Source organism: Bipolaris sorokiniana (genome assembly GCF_000338995.1).
Source record: "Bipolaris sorokiniana ND90Pr unplaced genomic scaffold COCSAscaffold_2, whole genome shotgun sequence".
Lineage (NCBI taxonomy): Eukaryota > Fungi > Ascomycota > Dothideomycetes > Pleosporales > Pleosporaceae > Bipolaris > Bipolaris sorokiniana.
In genome coordinates, this window is record NW_006911896.1 from 1,416,933 (window position 1) to 1,434,412 (window position 17,480).

A 17,480-nucleotide genomic window follows, 5' to 3' on the forward strand; every position below is an offset into this window, starting at 1 on the left:
TTATGGTGAGCAAATAAGATCAATGACGAAACGACCTGATGGGAGATGAGGTCAGTGCCGCTAGACGAGTACGTCGGGTCGAAGAGGATGCAAGATGGATAGGATAGTGACGGTGGGGTGGGATTGAAAGGGAGCTGAGAAATGGAGCGCTACAAGATACTTTATATTGGCGAGAGGGTGAGTGTTTGTGGCCATGAGGCTCCATCTAGTACTTACTTGTATGGAGCGGTGGCTTCGGTCGCGGCCGCCAGCTTTTGCCTTGAGACGACCATCCCAGCCTTATTGAGATGGAAGCAATTTTGGAATAATCCCGGCGGTGATCCAGTCGAGGCACCTCGGCTCTAACATGTCTTCTGGTGTGGAGCCCAGCATGGTGGCTATGCGTTCGCGGGCTCGCGCATGGTTGACACCCCTGCCAAACCGGTCTATGCTAAACCACTGTACGAGCGCGGGCGAGTCGTCAACCTGCGCCTCTATACATACTTGCTTACCTGCGGACATGGATTCTTTACCATTTCATTGGCTGATCCCGTATTGCGCTCTGGCCCATGGTTGCACCCCTCTCGTTCTGTTTCCTTGAAGGCCGCAAAGGTTATGCTGTACCATGCATGGCCCTTGGTCCGGGGAGAGGATGGCGAACGAGGCCAGATCTAGGCGGCAAGGCCGAGAGATCCATGCACATTGAATCACAATACATGCTTACCCCCAAATCGTACACGGGGTTTGGTCATATCTTGGGATTGTCAATCGCGGGAGAGTGAACCGTGGCAGTGGGTTGTGTGACGGATGCACATGTAGCTGGAAAAGCCACAATAAAATGCGGCCACCAGTGCGCTGGCTTGCATTCATTCCAAGGTCATGGTAACCCACCATCAAGGTTGTCCAAGAAGAAGAAGCTCGCCGATCCCATGGGGTTTAGGCTTTTCTTACCAGATGTGAGGCTCACACGGTCATGCTGTGTAACATGTAGCCGCCAGGCCTTAGAGGCCAGACATGGAAAAAGCCACCGTCGGCGTTACAAATATAAGTAGATGTACATGTGTATACACATACAAAGCTAGCGTATACAGACGACCCGAACAATAAAGGTGAAGGGTAACTTGGCATGTGCATGTGACATGTCAAACCCCTGGCCGTGGGTGCGATCGCAATCGCGATGGTTCAGCACCCCGGCCACAAGCGGGCCATGATGTAACCAGCATCTCACCGAGCAGATCCGTGATGCCGCAGACGTCCATCCCTCACCCTCTTGTCGGCCCTTTGCAGCTTCACAAAGATAAATTTGCATCCGAGACACTACCGACCGTATTGGCAATGGCTCAGTCGTCCTTTTCATTGGCTTCGCGGACAAAGGTGCGCAGCAGGCGGTTACATAATATGGCACCCATCTCTGATCCATGCAGCTTCCCAATGGCTTGTCCATGCCCACCATCCAACTGGGCGTATATTTGACGTCCGGCAAGGAAACGTATCAAGCCGTGCGGTGGGCACTAGAGGTAAGCAATCTGTCTGGCAGTATTTCCTCGTGACTAGTGCACAGCATGCTTACAACACCAAGGCGGGATATCGGGGGTAGGGCATCACGGAGGAGCAGTCTGGCTCTCTCCCCAAAACGGATCATGGATGACGCGTGCAACAGGGTCGACTCGGCGCAGATGTACCACAATGAGCGCGAGACGGGCAAAGCCATTACCGATTTTCTCCAAAGCGAAGCAAATGTACACTCGCTCAAGCGCGAAGATATCCACTTCACGTCCAAGCTAGCGTCCAATTCTGCATACGAAACGGCTCGTAAAGCTATCAAGAGATCGGTCAAGGAAGCGGGGCTGGGCTACATTGACCTTTTCCTGTTGCATTCCCCATATGGCGGCAAGCAAGCGCGGCTGGACAGTTGGCGAGCAGTCGAGGACGCAATCGATGATGGCGAGGTCAGGATTGGAGGCGTGTCTAACTATGGCGTAAAGCATGTGAGTAGTCTGATCTGACCCTAGACCCTGGCGGCCATGATGGACTTTGCTTCACTCCTCGGTCGGGAAGTCCCGTAACTCTTGTCGCCTTGGCGCGAACACCGAGCCTGAAGAGGCAATCTGTGCAATGGCTTTTCAATTATTGAATTGCGCAGAAACGAGTCATTGCAGCCCTTAGGCACCCGACTTCGCCGAAGTCAGCTGCTGCCGCTGATGCTTTGCAAAGCGCTGCTTGCGGAGAGTTTTTTTGCTGACCAGCGGCCAACTCTAGTTGCAAGAGCTGCTCGACTCGAATCCGAGAATTGCTCCAGCGATCAACCAGATTGAAGTGCATCCCTTCAATACGCGCAAGGACATTACCTCGTTTTGTCAGCAGCACAACATTGTGGTCGAGGCATATGCCCCACTTGTTCGCGCGTTGCGGATGAAGCATCCGACGATTGTGTCCCTCGCCAACAAGTATTCCTGCACCCCTGCCCAGCTGCTGGTCCGCTGGAGTCTCCAGCACGGCTATGTTGCGCTACCCAAGAGCGTCAAGAAGGAGCGCATGATTGAGAATGCTCAGGTTGGGGGCTTCGAGATTGAAGCTGCCGACGTGGAGGCGATGGATGCTCTGGACGAATACTTGGTGACTGGTAGGTTACTCACGTGGCTGCAAGCTGTGGTTTTGTAGCTTTTACTAACAAGTGTTTTTTCCTCTTCCAGACTGGGACCCTACCGATTGCCCTTGAGCGTGGAGGTGATCAGGTCGCGTGCGTGGGGGTTTGGTAGCCAAGCCGTGGAGGATGGGGATGTCGGGGTACAATGTACATGCACGCTTTTACACACATACTACGACCAGACATGGGCAAATTCAATGTTATGGAATTGCATGAGACGTGGGTACTACAGTGACTACCTGAAGACTGCAGTCCCTTGTTGCTATTGCTACCCGTGCAAACTACTTAGCCAATAGAAAACACGTCCACGCAAGCTGTGCAATGCAACAATAATCGAGGCCGAGCATTCATTTACAAAGACATGCAATACTACCGTTACTACTGCTAAACAAGCCAAGGTGTCGCGTGTGCCTACACGTCGGGCACGGGATGCATGGGTTGCGCCCCCAGCCCACATGCTCGCGGCGGCGCCCGCCCTCGCCGTCTTATCCTCTGGCCTGACAAGCGACTAGCAAAACCTCAACGTAACCCGCCCATGGCGCCGACGTCGGCATCCCTCGCACCCCATGGATAGACAGCCTTTGACTATGTGCAATTACAGCGCCGCTACCAGCCTGCAGTGCCCGCATCCCGCCTGCTACACGTGCAAACACGCCGCGATACACGGCCTCGCCCGCCCATTGGCCCGTTGCTTATCAGTGTAAAAAGTGTACACCACGGTTTGCATCAACATGGCGCACAGTAGCCTGCCCGCGACCATTGAGCGTCCCCCCGCCGCCCAGTCGCACGGCCTGTGACGTACTGAATTCGACTACCATTTTGCTCCGCTACCGTCGTCGCAATGCCCTCCCGCCAGCGGCGAACCCTCCTGCCCACGGAGACTGCTATTATATATACCACTGAACTTCTGCTCCTACCTCTTCACAGCAACCTCTCAGACTCCAACTTGGTCAATCTTCTTACCCACACACTTCTCTACCAAGACACTCAACTTCCACTTCACCATGTCTGAGCCCGAGTTTGAGCAGGCCAGGAAGGGTATGTCCGCGGCCTACATTGGCCTTTACCCATTGCGCCAGCACAACTAACCCTCTCCCATAGAGCTCGTCTCCACCCTCGAGGCCTCTTCCCTCTTCACCAAGAACCCCGAGTACAAGAAGGCCCTCGAGGTAGTCTCTATCCCCGAGCGCATCATCCAGTTCCGCGTCGTCTGGGAGAACGACAAGGGCGAGTGCCAGGTCCAGAAGGGCTACCGCGTGCAATTCAACTCTGCACTCGGTCCCTACAAGGGCGGTCTCCGTTTCCACCCCACTGTCAACCTGTCTATCCTGAAGTTCTTGGGCTTTGAGCAAATCTTCAAGAATGCCCTCACGGGACGTATGTCATTTACCCAGACCCATGTTACTTTGTGCATAACTAACATTCTTCCATAGTCAACATGGGTGGTGGCAAGGGGGGTTGCGACTTTGACCCCAAGGGCAAGTCCGACAATGAGATCCGCAAGTTCTGTGTTGCCTTTATGAGGGAGCTCAACAAGCACATTGGTAGGTCCCTATCCCTAGCGCGTCTTTGACATTCCCTTGGTGGGGCATGCACCCGCAACGGCCTCGCATGCCTGCATTCCGACTGCACGCCATTGAGAAGCCCGCGGGTCAACCTTGCCTATCTTCCCGTCTACTTTACGTCTATCCGTCGGCGACGTTTGCTGTCTTCTTGGTACTCCAATCGAACATTTGACTTACGTAAATTTACAGGTGCCGACACCGACGTTCCTGCGGGCGATATCGGCGTAGGAGGCCGCGAGATTGGCTACCTCTTTGGCGCATACCGAGCGGAGCGCAACCGCTGGGAGGGTGTCCTTACCGGCAAGGGAGGCTCGTGGGGAGGTTCGTTGATCCGCCCCGAGGCCACTGGCTACGGTCTTGTCTACTATGTTGAGCACATGATCAACTACGCCTCGGGCGGAAAGGAGTCATTCGCCGGCAAGCGCGTCGCCATCTCCGGTTCCGGAAACGTCGCCCAGTTTGCTGCCCTCAAGATCATTGAGCTTGGTGGTACTGTCATCTCCCTTAGTGACAGCAAGGGTGCTTTGATCGCAGACGACGACAAGGGCTTCACCCCAGATGTCATCAACCAGATTGCTGCTCTTAAGCTGGAGCGCAAGGCGCTTACTGCCCTTGGGAACCACAGCTACAGATACGTCGAGGGTGCTCGCCCATGGAAGGAGGTCAAGAAGGTCGACGTTGCTCTTCCATCAGCGACCCAGAATGAGGTCTCCGAGGACGAGGCCAAGGCACTCATCGAGTCCGGTGCCAAGTTCATTGCCGAAGGCTCCAACATGGGCTGCACACAGGAGGCTATCGAGGTCTTCGAGGCTCACCGTCGCGAGAACAAGGGCAGCGCCATCTGGTACGCCCCCGGAAAGGCTGCCAACGCCGGTGGTGTCGCGGTCTCTGGTCTCGAGATGGCCCAGAACTCTCAGCGCCTGTCTTGGTCCGCCGAGGAGGTTGACGAGAAGCTCAAGGGCATCATGAAGGACTGCTTCGAGAACTGTCTCAGCACCGCAAAGGAGTACTTTACCCCTGCCGACGGCGAGTTCCCATCCCTTGTCGGTGGTGCCAACGTTGCTGGTTTCCGCAAGGTCGCTGCTGCCATGCACGACCAGGGTGACTGGTGGTGAAGACTTCGCCACTGATTTGACCATCTTTTGTACTTTTGTATACCTTACGATACCTTTATATTGGATATGGCGTTTGCTGGTTTTAGCCTTTGTACATAGATACCTCTTATGAGTAGAACAATTACGATTCAAACAATACCTTCTTGCTTGGTGTTTTTACTGTGATTGTTGATGGTTGGAAAAAAATTCAATAAGACATTTGAGTCTGCCTCCAAACTGCAAAAACAAAAAAGAAAGATCATATCCGTTATCTTTGCTTTCTATCTTCTCTCACTTACCCCTCTGCGCACAACTACGTAGACGCAACCCCGAAGACCCCCCACCTACCTCCCTCGTCACACGTGCTGAAAAGCAAAAAAACAAACAAACATACGACTGCTATCTGCTTCCCTTCCGTCACACCACCCGTTAAATCAAGAAGAAATAAATCCTGCAAGAAGAAGAAAGCCTGTACACTTCACACCCCTCATCACGATCAAACACCCCCGTCACTATCCATCGCACATCAAAGCTATGTAGCATAGCTAAGCTACCCTAAGCTCATTCCTGCATCCATCCTAGCCTCCTTGCCTCTGCATTTCCCTTGTTCCGTGCATTTACTTAATATACTAGGAAGAAAGATTCTTATAACGCAAAACGCATAGTCACGCGGGGTTACGCGTTTGGGAAGGGTGGGGGTCAAGTTGCCTTGTATGCAAACGTAGCTCTAAATGGATGGATGCATGGATGCATGGATAGACGGGCATGTGAAAGTAAGAGGGCGTGTGATGGTAAAATGTGAAAGGGTGTGTAGGTGCAATGTAGGTTGCAGGTTTGATAAGAGGAGTTGTTTCGCTCTTGTGATGCATGTCACGATTAACAGTAGGAATCTTCTGATCTTTGTTGCGAGTATAGTTAGTAGGTCTGAGCTTCGTCGCATACTACGTACCTATATTCGCTACCCGCCGTCATTCATCTTGCGCATTCTATACACACACGCAACTACATACATTCACTATTAGGATTTGGTCGCATGCTCTACACACATCCACATCCAGGTGTTCTTGCTTTCGGAAAAGCATCGGAAACGCGTGTTTTGCCGGATGCATTGCCGTGGGGGGCGGCGGCATTTTGCCTGGACTCCGACTCGGTGGAGGTACGTACTAGCTGCTAGCGCGAAAGCGGTAGGGAAGGCGGCGGCGGGCGCCTGGCTTCCGACATCGATATCGGAGTGGCAGAATAAAGTACGGGAAGTGTATCGGGAGATGTAGGGAAGGAGATTAAGGTCGGGAGAGGTAGGGATGGTCTTCTGTTCTAGTTTCCTTTGTTTTCTATGTGTGGGGATGGGCGTTGGACACGGAGTATTTTTGTTTTGTGAGAGGAATATTGTTCCACAGAACGCTTGTTTCGTAGGCTAGAGTAGTGAAATGGTCGAGATGATTTCGAAACTGCAAGTTTTCCTATGTCCTTTTTTTCTTCTATGCAAAACATGTGGTCCATTCTTTGAGTAAATCGTCTACCTCATCATTTCCTCGAGACGCCGTTTCCGATGGCGAGCTCGCTATTTCTGGCCCCGCACGATCCATCTCTTTGATATCAACTTCGAGCTCTGTAGTGCGTCAATTTTGGTTTTTCAGAAAACGGAGTACAACACTTACCATAATCTCGTTGCTCAAACTCAAATGCAGGTGCAGGCGCAGATTCAGATACTGGGGGTAGCGGGAGGTGTACTGGCACCTGTGCTGGTGACGAAAGAGCTGGTGCATATGCTGGCGAGGAAAGGGGCGGCGCATATGCCGGCGAGCGAGGTACGGGCACACATATCTCCACTTTTTCTGAAGGTTTCTGTGACGTGGAATAGTGATAGGAATAACCCGAAGCTGATCCAAAACTAAACGTCTGGGTCTGCCTCCGATGGTCTGGCAAACATGAAAATGGATTAGTTCCGTAGCGTAAATGATCGTCTTCTTTAGCATGCGGTTTACTGCTGCCAAAAAGTGTAGCTGGAACAGATTGACCTTGTCTCTTTGGTGTTTTCACGTAGGCTATGTCCTCATTCTGCCTCTTTGTTCCTTGCAGTCGTACTGGGTTTTTCTCCTGCTTCACAGCCTCAACTTTATCCCCTGCACCTGTCTCAATTACAACAATGGATTCTTTCTTCTCTTTTCCCAATATGGAACTTTTGGGTTTGTATCTTGGGATTAGAGCCTCTACATTGATATGCTTTTCCGTTTTTAGCATCACGTTTTTATTTCCCGTGTTCGAGCTACCAAGCAGGACGCTATCTAGATGGGAGCGAGCAGCAAAGTAAGATCCAATGGCCATCTGATGATCGTCTGAATGGTCATCGCCTTCAGATGTACTTGCCAGAGCTTGTTGCAGTCGTTCGATGCTTTCCAAGAGTATTCGGACATGCTGAGCGCACTCTGCAAGAGAATCAGGAGTCATCGTAGAGCCGATCGATTTGGCGACCAAAGTTGAAACAGATCTACTGTCATCAAAGGAGACCTCATCATCCTCAAGTTCAGTGTTACTATTGCTCGTCTTGAATCTTTGCAACGACTCCTCATATCTCTTGGTGGTGTTTTTTTTGTTTTCCAGTAACTGTCGAATCTCCTCTCGTTGTCTAGCCTCGGCTTCGCGGTCAAGCTTTTTTGAAGATACCTGATATGCATGCATAAGCACCTGCATTAGAAGTTGCAGCGTGCTCTTGAGTTTGTCGATGTGGCTTCGCAGCAGCTCAATCTTGGGTTCCCGGAATGGTAGTATTAGTCGACCTATCTTTCCCTTTTTGCTCTTATTCAAAGTCGCTTCAATTTCTCCAAACATTCTAGAACATTCGTCGAGAGTCTCGTTTGCTGTCGCAATAGCACTCTTCGAAATCAAGCTCAAGGTATCGTCTTGCTTAAAAATGCCGCCCAATTCCTCAATGACGAAGCTGGTAAGCTTGATCTCTTTCGCAACATCCTTGATCCTACGGTCAGCTGTCGCCACACTGTCGGCATACTGATACAAAGCCTGTGAAAGCTTCAAACCCGTCCCTGCCAATTGCAAGACACTTGCCACAAGGCCAATTGCTTCAGCCATGATCCTGCACAAACAAACCCAGTTTACTTGTTCTTTCAAAGACGACTGCACCCGTGAAATATATTTTGAAATGTTGCTTTGGTGAGTGGAAAATAAATCTAGTTTAGCCGTGTCTATCACGTGTGGCTGCCTGATCGATTAGAGCATAGCGGGGTGGGCGCTGATCCCGTGACTCGCGCGTTTCCGTTGCTGACTTCGAGTTTACCCCACAGTTCCTAGCATGTTCATTCTCCTTATGTTATACATGTAATTTAACTCCTCAAAACATTAAGCACTTATAAGACATGTACAATGCTCAAGTTTTACAAGGGTAGTCACGGGTAGACTGGCTGCGCCTTTCCTCGCGGAAACATGGCGCATTCTGAAAACCTGCACTATCACTAGCCAGCGTTCCTCCGTCATCATTGAGCAATACGACCCCTGTCCGTCAGCCGTCTTTTCTCTGATCGTCATGTAACAGCTCACGCTTATTGGACGCCACAGCTGTTCAGCGCCACAGAACCACGATATGATATCATGGGGTCCAGCGCGTAGAGGACTTGCTTAATTGTTGTTCTCGTTGGAGGAGCTTCCCCGCTGTGGGAGTTGACGCGGCTTTGATTGTATTCACACAGATTCTGAGTTTCTCACAAAACTTGCTGATTCAATTATCATCCTCACTGAGCCATTCACGACCTTGAATAATCCAACAACTCAATCTGCTCCTCGTCATTGGATTGCCGATAGAACTTTGACTTCTACCTGCGATGGGCGACGGTTTTCGGCAACCTGCAAAACTCCAAAAACGTAAGAGTCGAGAACGACAGGAACTTGAGCAGATGACCGGCGGCTTGAGTGGCCAACCAGCAGCCAACCCATCTCAACCTATTTCCAGCTACGCAAATATGACACCCGCTGAGAAAGAAAAGCGGTCAAAATGGCGCATGTCCAATCCATTCTCATCCAAAGACAAGGCATCAAAAGAAAGCATCGGCCAACCTCCAAAGGACGCAGAAAAAGAAAACCCTCGTAAAGATATCGACTCTGCTTACTACAGTAGCGAACGCAGCAGTGCCGACCCAAGCCTCGTAAACCAAACACGTCCGATCTCTGGTGAACAGTTTCACCGTCAATCATCGAACAACCAAGTACCTCTACCGCATAACCCATCGTCCAATGGACATACACAAGACAGTCTTGCGCCACCTCAGCAAACAGCCCAGCATCGTTCGAGCCATGAGGATGTGGCTAGAGAGACATACCGCCAGGCTGGTACGGGGAACATAGTCACAGTTACAACTACCACGACGACTACGACCACCACAACGACTGGTCCAGGAGGTTCTACCACAGTAATGAAACCTCATGACGGTAGTGAAGAGGGCCCACAAAGTGTACACACCTCTGGTCCTAGTCCGCCACAGCCGGCTCCGCCTCAACCTGATAATCACCACCCCCAAGGCCCAGGCCTGTCTGCTCAATCTGCCATACACCACGACCTGACTCCCCCAATACCTGAGAACGGCCCCCCGCAAGGAAACACACTCTCACCTCAAGTTTCCCAAATCGCTAGAGACTCGTCTCCACCCATTCCAGCGAAAAACAATATACGGCATAGGGTAGAGCTGGACTCAGTCTCACCGGGGATACAACGCCCAGATCCCATGGACGAAACTGCCAGCCCAGTCTCTCCCAGCAGTCCTTCACGTGCAAATTTCTCCTACCCAGCTCGGGCACCACCTCAAGGCGCTCCTCGGCAGTCTCTCGGAAACAATATACCGCCTGTACCACCCATGCCCGAGCATCAGCATGCTGTTATGCCACTATTCGTACCAACCCAACAACTACCCGACCTCCACCCTGGCATGGAATCAAACGACGCGAACCGTCCAGGGCCCTACCGACCAGGCCATGACCTATCCAAGCAAAGCACAATGACCAACCTCAAAGCCGCAGCCGCCGGCATTCATGTACGTTTTCCCTCCCTCAAACCTTTTTACTCCCAAAAGCAAAACCAACCAGTACTCCTAGGGCGCAGGAGAAACCCTCCGAGGCACATTCAACGACACCTTCGACCGCCGCAACCCCGCCGCCCACGCAAAAAACCAAGCCGTAATCGAAAAAGGGCGCTCGGAAATCGAAGCTTCGCGCGCGAGGCAATATGCAAGTCAGGCGCAACAACAGCAACAATATCAACAGCAACAAGCGTCCGTAAGTGGAGACGCAGCAACTCATACTCCTCAACCAGCCGAGGCCAAGACACCGTATATGGGACCGCCGGTTTCCGGCTCACAGATTGAAGGTAGGAGTGGGCATGGGAGGGGCAAGTTGAGTAATATCATGAAGAAGATGAAGGAAGGACCTACGACGTCCAAGGAGGGGACTGCAGGTCATTCTTAGTGGGGATTTTGCTTTTTTTATCTATCTAATATGGCATCAGCGTGTTTGAGAAGCAAACCTGGCATCTAGAAAAATGATGGAATGGATTTTTGGGTATGGATATGATGATGCATTAGCGCGTTTTGGAATTTGATTGTCAGTTGTGTGCCCGTGGGTCGAGGTAACATTTCGTGGCTGTTGATTGTTGAAACAACATGTCACTATTAAGGGCTGAGATTTGCATCTCGAGTACCAGAGCGCTGGGACGGAAATAACACGTACGGGATTATGTCACAGCAGCGGTCAACAAAAGGTTTGGGTGAATTGAATCTCGTTTAATGACTATGGTAATTACCTCATAACTTCGTAACATGCATCTTGTTCTGAAATTAAAGTCGCGGTGTCGTGGGAACCAGCACACGCTTAACCGTTGACAATAGTACCGCCGTTGGCGTGGATAGTCTGGCCGCTGATGGAGCTGCTGTCGTTGCTCGCCAAGAAGACAAAGCAAGTAGCAATCTCACTAGGCTGCGACGGCCTGCCGATTGGCGCGGTGAACTGCTTGATGGCCTCGTCGTTCATAGTCGCGGGGATGAGTGGGGTCCAGACAGGGCCGGGAGCAACAGCATTGACGCGAATACCCTTTCCAACATACTGGTTTGACAGACCGCGGGTGAAAGAGATGATGGCGCCCTTGGTAGAGGTGTAGTCAAGGAGGTCTGGGCGGCCGATGTATGCGTTGATTGAGGCGTTGTTGATGATGGTAGCGCCGCGCTTCATGTGTGGCAGGGCGTACTTGGAGAGGAAGAAGAATGGGTGTATGTTGGTGTCAAAGGTGTGGAGCCATTGATCCCTGTGCATTATTAGCCTTGTATATATCAACAATCCGCTTCTGTACTTACTCGGAGAGATCGCTGATATCGTTGACCATCATCTGGTAAGCGTGGTTGTTCACAAGGATATCAATGCCACCCATAGCCTTGACAGCCTCGTCAATGACCTTTTTGCAGTTTTCCTTTGGCTTGAGGTCGATGGCGAGGGTATGGCACTTTTGGCCCTTCTCTTCAACCATCTTCTTGGTCTCTTGGGCGTCCTTTTCTTCCTCGGGCAGATAAGCAATGAAGCTATCAGCACCCTCCATAGCAAACAAGACTGCTATTGAGCGACCAATGCCTGAGTCTCCGCCTGTGATGATGGCCTTCTTGCCCTTTAGCTTGCCGGCAGCTTTGTACTTTTCTGCGCCGCCTTCAGGTGTGGGAAGCTCATCAACCTTGGGCATGGGATCAAGCTTTGATTGTAGACCGGGCACCTGCTGGTGCTGAACATCAGGCTGGAAGCCTGGGATGCGTTGTTAATGGTGGCCAGTAGTTGATGATTATTCGTGCTTACCCTGCTCGAACTGTCCCTTGTCGGAAGACATGGTGTTTTTTGCAATGCTTGTGCCTGGAAATTAGATGAAAAGGAAATGAATTCTTTCAACAGTTTCGTGAGGCAGAGATTGTTAGTACAGTTGTGGTTCACGTTCAGCATGAGACTTTTATTGATGTTGGGAATTTACCGTGACATCACAAGGCGGTCACTGCGCGTTCATGAGCAAAGGTGGAGCAGTACTCCGGAAGCGTCAGGGACGCTGTACCAGGACCTTTCCATCGACAATAGAAAAGCATCAATCGATGGTGTATCACAAACTGCACGAACTGGTGGGAACTGCCTCAGCCTTACCCGTGGCTTGACGTCGTTTCTGTGTAGCCACGTGATCAGGGCGCATATCTGTACAGATATGTATTCTTTTGCAACCAACGTATGCTAGCTTCAAACACCAGCAATAAGTAAAGCTCTAAACGTGGGGTACGGCTGCAAAGGGCTGTGATTTCAAGTAACTCGACTGGCGCGCATCGCTACGTCATCACTCGTGCACAGCCAACAATAACAATGCTTCTTGCTCGGGTCCAGACTCTAAATTGCGAAACTCTACAACACTCCATTTCCCCTTCTACCGCGATCAACAGCAAAACCCCTCCTCACAAGCCCACAATGACGCTCAAGAGGCTATTCAAAGATGCATATGACGTAGCCGCACAGCCCCACTTTTAATCAGGGTCCAGCAACCACAACCCGCTATGACCGCATCCAGCCACAGCCCACGTCGTGATCGCTGACCCCCAGACACCAGCCGCCATCATCACCCGCTTTCCAGCCCAATCAACAGCACGCCTAGATCCAATGCCACGACAAACTACCACACAAGAAACGTCATGCGACACGAGCCACCAACGTGTGTGCCAGGGGTGCCAACACCCAAGTTGGCTTGACGGGACCCTGCATGACGTGAGATGTCGATGATCACAACTCCATCTGGGCGGCTGGACATTGGAGTCCTTGATTTCTTGGTCTTGGGGACGCTTCCACCAAGGGTCTAGAGGCCTTGAGATAGATAGGCAGATCAACAGCTGAGGAGCAGCAGAATGATATAAGATGAGCTATTGTTGCGTGTTTCGTATCTCCATCTTCACAATACATCTCTCATCAACTTGAACAATCAACACACGCAGCCAACAACTCAACTACCATCATCAATCTACTTTACTTTATCAATCACCAAAAATAAACTCAATAACCATGCCTCTTGCACGCCGCTCCGCTCCCCGTACTGCCCGTACCACCCGCACTACTGCACGCCCATCTCTCAAGACCCGTCTAATGGGAGGCCGCAAGACACGCACTCACACCAAGCGTGCCCCCGCAGCCACCACCACTACCACTACCACCACCAGGACCACCCGCACTACTGGTGGTCACCACGGTCACGCCGCCCCAGTTCACCACCACAAGCGCCATGCCACCATGGGTGACAAGGTCAGCGGCATGATGATGAAGCTTAGGGGTTCTCTGACTCGCAGGCCCGGCCTTAAGGTAAGTCGAAAACAACCTACAACGACAAGCGATTTTCTAATCATTTCATAGGCTGCTGGCACTCGCCGCATGCACGGAACCGATGGTCGCAATGCCCGCCGCGTCTACTAGACTTTCCAGCCGATTTAGGGGCAAGATTTCTTTCATGTATTAATAGCGCTGTAACGATTGTACGATATGAGGACAGATACCCAATATTTTGAGCGTTTAGCATTCAATAAACTGTTCAAACCTTAATATGTTTCCCAAGCCACTATACGTAACTTGAAAAGACTGCAGCAAAAGTGTATGTTCATTGGTGAAACAACGACGCAACCCTATTTGCACGAAACACAGTGAAGATGATTAATCAGATGGATAACTCGAAATCCACAGACTTATAGCATTTTTGTGCGCAGGTATGTCAAAGGGTTGGGCAAAATGAGTAGAAGGAAAGAGTGATAGTATGCATCTAGTAGTCGATTAGGAATTAGAATAGACACGATAACTCCATATGACCTAAATTACGCCATGATAAAGTGTAGGAGGGACATGTGCCTAACAGATGATAAGGTCATGGCCAGGGTTTACCCGGCTTAACTCCGCCCCATAGTCGACCAGATCTACTAGCGCGGGCATGCAAACCATGCAAACACCACAACTAGCATCGACTGATCTCATATACGCAACCCTCCATCCGTGCAATTGCGCCCCTACTACAACATTAACTCGCACCATGCCACCGCCACGGCTCTCCCCGGCTTTGATACGAGCGCGGCCTCAAGCACGATACCAATGTCTCCGCCGCATAGCGCCCCTCCGCCATGCGTCCACCACACCACCACAGCAAAATGACATTAAGCCCGTCGTCCCTTGGAAAACCCCAACGAGCGTTTGGTCTCCCGAGAACCTCATTCCCCCACCTAAAGATGGCGAGATACTGCTCGAGCGACGCCCAAATCGCGCCCTGCCACCGTATGTCGAATCCCAAATCCTCTTCTTCCCACCTGTCAGAGAAGACCTAGAATTCACAAAAAAAAGGAATAAGCTTGAGTTAGAATGCTAACAACATTGCTAAACAGGGTTCCACCCCTAATATCCCCACACGTCTTGCGCACGTTCCCTATCTTTGTCATCGCAATGGCCGTCTCCCTCTTCGCCTTCTTCAACTACCAGAAGCAAGAATCCTCCGTTGTAACCGCAACCCTCTACGCACTGCGCACTAACCCGCTCGTGCGCGAGCAGCTCGGCGATGAAATATATTTTGCGTCAAAGTACCCGTGGATCAAGGGTGAAATCAACCAGGTCCATGGCCGCATTGATATCAGCTTCTGGGTCAAGGGAACCAAACAGGCGGGCGAGGTGCGCTTGAAGTGCAGGCGAAAGGGAAGAGGTGGATTGTATTATACACAAGAGTATAGTTTGACGATGGAGGATGGCACGAGATTTGAGTTGTATGATCCACAGGGCAATGCTATTGATCCGTTCCAGGAGATTGCGGTGGAAGAGTGAGGGGTAAAAGTTGGTTGAAAGAGGGGCGGAAGAGCGTATCTGCAACGAGCGGAGGGTCCATGTATGAAATTGTGTGGGTTGGAGGGTTTCAGCAACGCACGTTGCTGGGTCGGTGGGCTGAACACCTCGAACAATGTTCGTTGACGTGAAAAAAAACGCCAACCCTATATGAACCGTCCGATTTACTGTATAACACGTGTACATATAGATATATGCATCGCACCATGTAGCAACAGCGAAAGATTCGCATTGATAGCAATGGAATTAAGGACAATACTGGACATTCCAATCTATAACCACGTGTATATTAGAAACACCAATCCTGAAAGAGAGTAGAGAAGCATCTCGAAAAAAAAGAAGAAACAAACAATGAAATGATCGTAGTCCTGATTTGCCTTCATCGAAGAAGGAGAAAAAAGATATACTCAACAGGGGCATCCATCATCTAACATGATAAAGCTCCCCCGGAGCGCCCGGCCCGCCTTTCATCCCGCCATTCTCGTAGTAAAATCATTCTTTTCCATGTAAAAAGAGAGAAAGAGAGGAATGTAGTACTGCCGAAAAAGAGAAAGAAACGCCCGCTGTTATATCTAATCTGTAGCAGTAATGCATTTTGTGTAATGCAATCAATCAGTACAAGAAAAAACAAGAAAAAAGAAAGTGGTATCATGATTTCGCCATCCATCCTCCACCCCCAACCCCACACTTAACTTACTCTCCTCTTGGCCTTGTCCCCTCGTCAATCATCAGCGACTAAGACAGACGAAGATCCTTCTCAAATCTTATTACTATCAAAGTCAAACTCCGGACGCCTCACACTAGGATGATGCGCAAGATTCGGCTTAACAAGGTGCGCAAACTGCGGGTTGACATTAAGCGGATAGCTAATCTCCGGCATACGGGCAGTCTCCTGCTCTTGCTCTTCGCGCTGGCGCTGCCAGAAGCGCTTGCGGGAGGGTTCGCCGGAGGTGGTGCGCGAGTAGATTGACGATGCGGGCCGGTTGGAGAAGACGTTGAGTTTGGCGGGAGACGTTTGGGAGTGGTAGGAGGGGAGGAAGGATTGGCGGGCTGTGCGGAGGGCACGGAGGGGGTTGAAGTCGAATTGGGAGAGGTGGTGGGTGTCTGTTTCTTTGGGTTGGGGTTGTGGTGGTGAGCCGCAGTCTACGGGGGGAGTGGGCATGCGCATGGGTGGGGTACGGGAGGAGGTGCTGCCGGTTTGGTGGGAGGAGAGGGTGAAGGGTTTGAGTTTGGACTCATAGTTTGAGCCGGTCCATTGGGATTGGGTTTCGAGGTCTTCGTGAAGCGTCATGGCGCCGCGGGAACGGACCATGCGGGCGGTGATTTTGCGGGATTTATCGCGGAAGATGAAGCTGGCGATTATGTTGAAGAGGCCAATGACGAAGGAGAGGACGCCCGAGGCGACGAGGAGACGCCAGAAGGGCATGGTAAGTGACTTTTGGCTTGTGGCTTCCTTGTTCATGTTGCCGAGGAGGTTCATGCCGATGATCATCATGGCACAGCCTAGAGTGACGAAGCCATGAGAGGGGCTCAGGAGTGGCCAGTTGCGGGCGAAGAAACTGCGGAAGAGCGAGCATTCGGATACGATGAAGAAGAGCCCTGCAAATGCGGTGATGACATGGCTCGTGGCATCGAAGAAGAAGAACTGAAGAGAGTCAGCTACCAACAATGTTGAAATCAACCACTTTCACGTACCTTGGAAATGATAAAAGTCTTGACAAGCATGACAACACTGCTAGCAACTACTGAAGCCAGAGCAATGATGTTGAGTCCACGAAGGACGTTGAGAATGATGTAGCCCGGCCCGGCCAGGTGTTCAGCTGAGAGAAGCGCCATTTCGTTTTTGTGTATAGAGAAAGAGTTGTGGATGCTGGAAGATTCAAGTTGGCGTCGTGGGGCAATTGGGTCTGTCCAGCAGTTGGTTGAGTCAGAGGGAAAGGCGCGTCTAGCGACAAAGGTTGGAAGATAGATAGATAAAGAGTGGGTGTTGGTTTTAAAAAGGGCAAGGTTGAAAGTGAATTAGAAGGGGAATTTCCCACGCCGTCAAGGCAACAGGCCTCTAACAGTAGCAACAATGGCAAACAATAGAGACCGAGAAGATGAAGAGTGAAAGGCGAGAAAAGAACCCAAGGTGAAGAAGGGGACCTCAGGACAAAACTGACCCGCTAGCTCTGGCCTGGCCGTTCTCGTGAACCTTACAATAGCACAGGCGGGGGCGTATGGCGCTGGATGCTCGCACGGCTTCACGCTCGAGTGCTTCAGGCTTGAGTGGCTCAAATGAGCCCAAGGACTATTACTGCGCTTGTGCTGCCGGCTCATGTGAAACGC

General features: G+C 51.1%; 9 protein-coding genes across 9 annotated transcripts; 6 read left to right on the forward strand and 3 right to left on the reverse strand.

The window, feature by feature from the left end:
- Window positions 1-141: 141 nt before the first annotated feature.
- On the forward strand, window positions 142-654 carry COCSADRAFT_22817 (uncharacterized protein; the record flags this gene model as incomplete). The annotated part of the gene is made up of 2 exons (XM_007697181.1): window positions 142-177; window positions 370-654. 2 exons carry the CDS (start codon window positions 142-144, stop codon window positions 652-654), a joined length of 321 nt encoding a protein of 106 aa, XP_007695371.1.
- Window positions 655-1,207: 553 nt separating this feature from the next.
- Window positions 1,208-2,969, forward strand: COCSADRAFT_33299 (uncharacterized protein). Its single transcript, XM_007697317.1, has 6 exons — window positions 1,208-1,353; window positions 1,404-1,496; window positions 1,559-1,572; window positions 1,640-1,967; window positions 2,239-2,602; window positions 2,673-2,969. The coding sequence occupies exons 1-6, from the start codon at window positions 1,222-1,224 to the stop codon at window positions 2,696-2,698; spliced, it is 957 nt and encodes a 318-aa protein (XP_007695507.1). The 5' UTR covers window positions 1,208-1,221; the 3' UTR covers window positions 2,699-2,969.
- Window positions 2,970-3,332: 363 nt separating this feature from the next.
- On the forward strand, window positions 3,333-5,450 carry COCSADRAFT_33300 (uncharacterized protein). Its single transcript, XM_007697318.1, has 4 exons — window positions 3,333-3,664; window positions 3,728-4,003; window positions 4,060-4,170; window positions 4,381-5,450. The coding sequence occupies exons 1-4, from the start codon at window positions 3,631-3,633 to the stop codon at window positions 5,304-5,306; spliced, it is 1,347 nt and encodes a 448-aa protein (XP_007695508.1). The 5' UTR covers window positions 3,333-3,630; the 3' UTR covers window positions 5,307-5,450.
- A 1,096-nt stretch (window positions 5,451-6,546) lies between these two features.
- On the reverse strand, window positions 6,547-8,434 carry COCSADRAFT_108816 (uncharacterized protein). The gene is made up of 2 exons (XM_007697803.1): window positions 6,944-8,434; window positions 6,547-6,894 (listed from the first exon to the last, which is right to left on the reverse strand). The coding sequence occupies exons 1-2, from the start codon at window positions 8,370-8,372 to the stop codon at window positions 6,764-6,766; spliced, it is 1,560 nt and encodes a 519-aa protein (XP_007695993.1). The 5' UTR covers window positions 8,373-8,434; the 3' UTR covers window positions 6,547-6,763.
- Window positions 8,435-8,974: 540 nt separating this feature from the next.
- COCSADRAFT_272148 (uncharacterized protein) lies at window positions 8,975-10,952 on the forward strand. The gene is made up of 2 exons (XM_007697804.1): window positions 8,975-10,321; window positions 10,383-10,952. Exons 1-2 carry the CDS (start codon window positions 9,119-9,121, stop codon window positions 10,749-10,751), a joined length of 1,572 nt encoding a protein of 523 aa, XP_007695994.1. The 5' UTR covers window positions 8,975-9,118; the 3' UTR covers window positions 10,752-10,952.
- A 201-nt stretch (window positions 10,953-11,153) lies between these two features.
- On the reverse strand, window positions 11,154-12,150 carry COCSADRAFT_156811 (uncharacterized protein; the record flags this gene model as incomplete). Its single annotated transcript, XM_007697805.1, has 3 exons — window positions 11,154-11,583; window positions 11,633-12,068; window positions 12,120-12,150. The coding sequence occupies 3 exons, from the start codon at window positions 12,148-12,150 to the stop codon at window positions 11,154-11,156; spliced, it is 897 nt and encodes a 298-aa protein (XP_007695995.1).
- Window positions 12,151-13,349: 1,199 nt separating this feature from the next.
- COCSADRAFT_167620 (uncharacterized protein) lies at window positions 13,350-13,754 on the forward strand (the record flags this gene model as incomplete). The annotated part of the gene is made up of 2 exons (XM_007697806.1): window positions 13,350-13,643; window positions 13,695-13,754. 2 exons carry the CDS (start codon window positions 13,350-13,352, stop codon window positions 13,752-13,754), a joined length of 354 nt encoding a protein of 117 aa, XP_007695996.1.
- A 604-nt stretch (window positions 13,755-14,358) lies between these two features.
- COCSADRAFT_167621 (uncharacterized protein) lies at window positions 14,359-15,134 on the forward strand (the record flags this gene model as incomplete). Its single annotated transcript, XM_007697807.1, has 2 exons — window positions 14,359-14,597; window positions 14,705-15,134. 2 exons carry the CDS (start codon window positions 14,359-14,361, stop codon window positions 15,132-15,134), a joined length of 669 nt encoding a protein of 222 aa, XP_007695997.1.
- Window positions 15,135-15,740: 606 nt separating this feature from the next.
- Window positions 15,741-17,091, reverse strand: COCSADRAFT_272178 (uncharacterized protein). Its single transcript, XM_007697808.1, has 2 exons — window positions 16,848-17,091; window positions 15,741-16,797 (listed from the first exon to the last, which is right to left on the reverse strand). The coding sequence occupies exons 1-2, from the start codon at window positions 16,986-16,988 to the stop codon at window positions 15,910-15,912; spliced, it is 1,029 nt and encodes a 342-aa protein (XP_007695998.1). The 5' UTR covers window positions 16,989-17,091; the 3' UTR covers window positions 15,741-15,909.
- Between the last annotated feature and the right edge of the window lie 389 nt (window positions 17,092-17,480).

Excerpts from the sequence above, each read along its gene's own strand:
- COCSADRAFT_33299 (XM_007697317.1), top strand. The coding sequence starts at position 1,222 with ATGCCGCAGACGTCCATCCCTCACCCTCTTGTCGGCCCTTTGCAGCTT. Across the intron at positions 1,354-1,403 it reads CATTGGCTTCGCGGACAAAG|CTTCCCAATGGCTTGTCCAT; the intron begins GTGCGCAGCAGG and ends TGATCCATGCAG. Across the intron at positions 1,968-2,238 it reads CTAACTATGGCGTAAAGCAT|TTGCAAGAGCTGCTCGACTC; the intron begins GTGAGTAGTCTG and ends GGCCAACTCTAG.
- COCSADRAFT_33300 (XM_007697318.1), top strand. The coding sequence starts at position 3,631 with ATGTCTGAGCCCGAGTTTGAGCAGGCCAGGAAGG. Across the intron at positions 3,665-3,727 it reads GTTTGAGCAGGCCAGGAAGG|AGCTCGTCTCCACCCTCGAG; the intron begins GTATGTCCGCGG and ends CCTCTCCCATAG. Across the intron at positions 4,171-4,380 it reads GGAGCTCAACAAGCACATTG|GTGCCGACACCGACGTTCCT; the intron begins GTAGGTCCCTAT and ends GTAAATTTACAG.
- COCSADRAFT_108816 (XM_007697803.1), bottom strand. The coding sequence starts at position 8,372 with ATGGCTGAAGCAATTGGCCTTGTGGCAAGTGTCTTGCAATTGGCAGGG. Across the intron at positions 6,895-6,943 it reads GTTTGAGCAACGAGATTATG|AGCTCGAAGTTGATATCAAA; the intron begins GTAAGTGTTGTA and ends GACGCACTACAG.
- COCSADRAFT_272148 (XM_007697804.1), top strand. The coding sequence starts at position 9,119 with ATGGGCGACGGTTTTCGGCAACCTGCAAAACTCCAAAAACGTAAGAGT. Across the intron at positions 10,322-10,382 it reads CCGCAGCCGCCGGCATTCAT|GGCGCAGGAGAAACCCTCCG; the intron begins GTACGTTTTCCC and ends CAGTACTCCTAG.
- COCSADRAFT_272178 (XM_007697808.1), bottom strand. The coding sequence starts at position 16,988 with ATGGCGCTTCTCTCAGCTGAACACCTGGCCGGGCCGGGCTACATCATT. Across the intron at positions 16,798-16,847 it reads AGACTTTTATCATTTCCAAG|TTCTTCTTCTTCGATGCCAC; the intron begins GTACGTGAAAGT and ends GACTCTCTTCAG.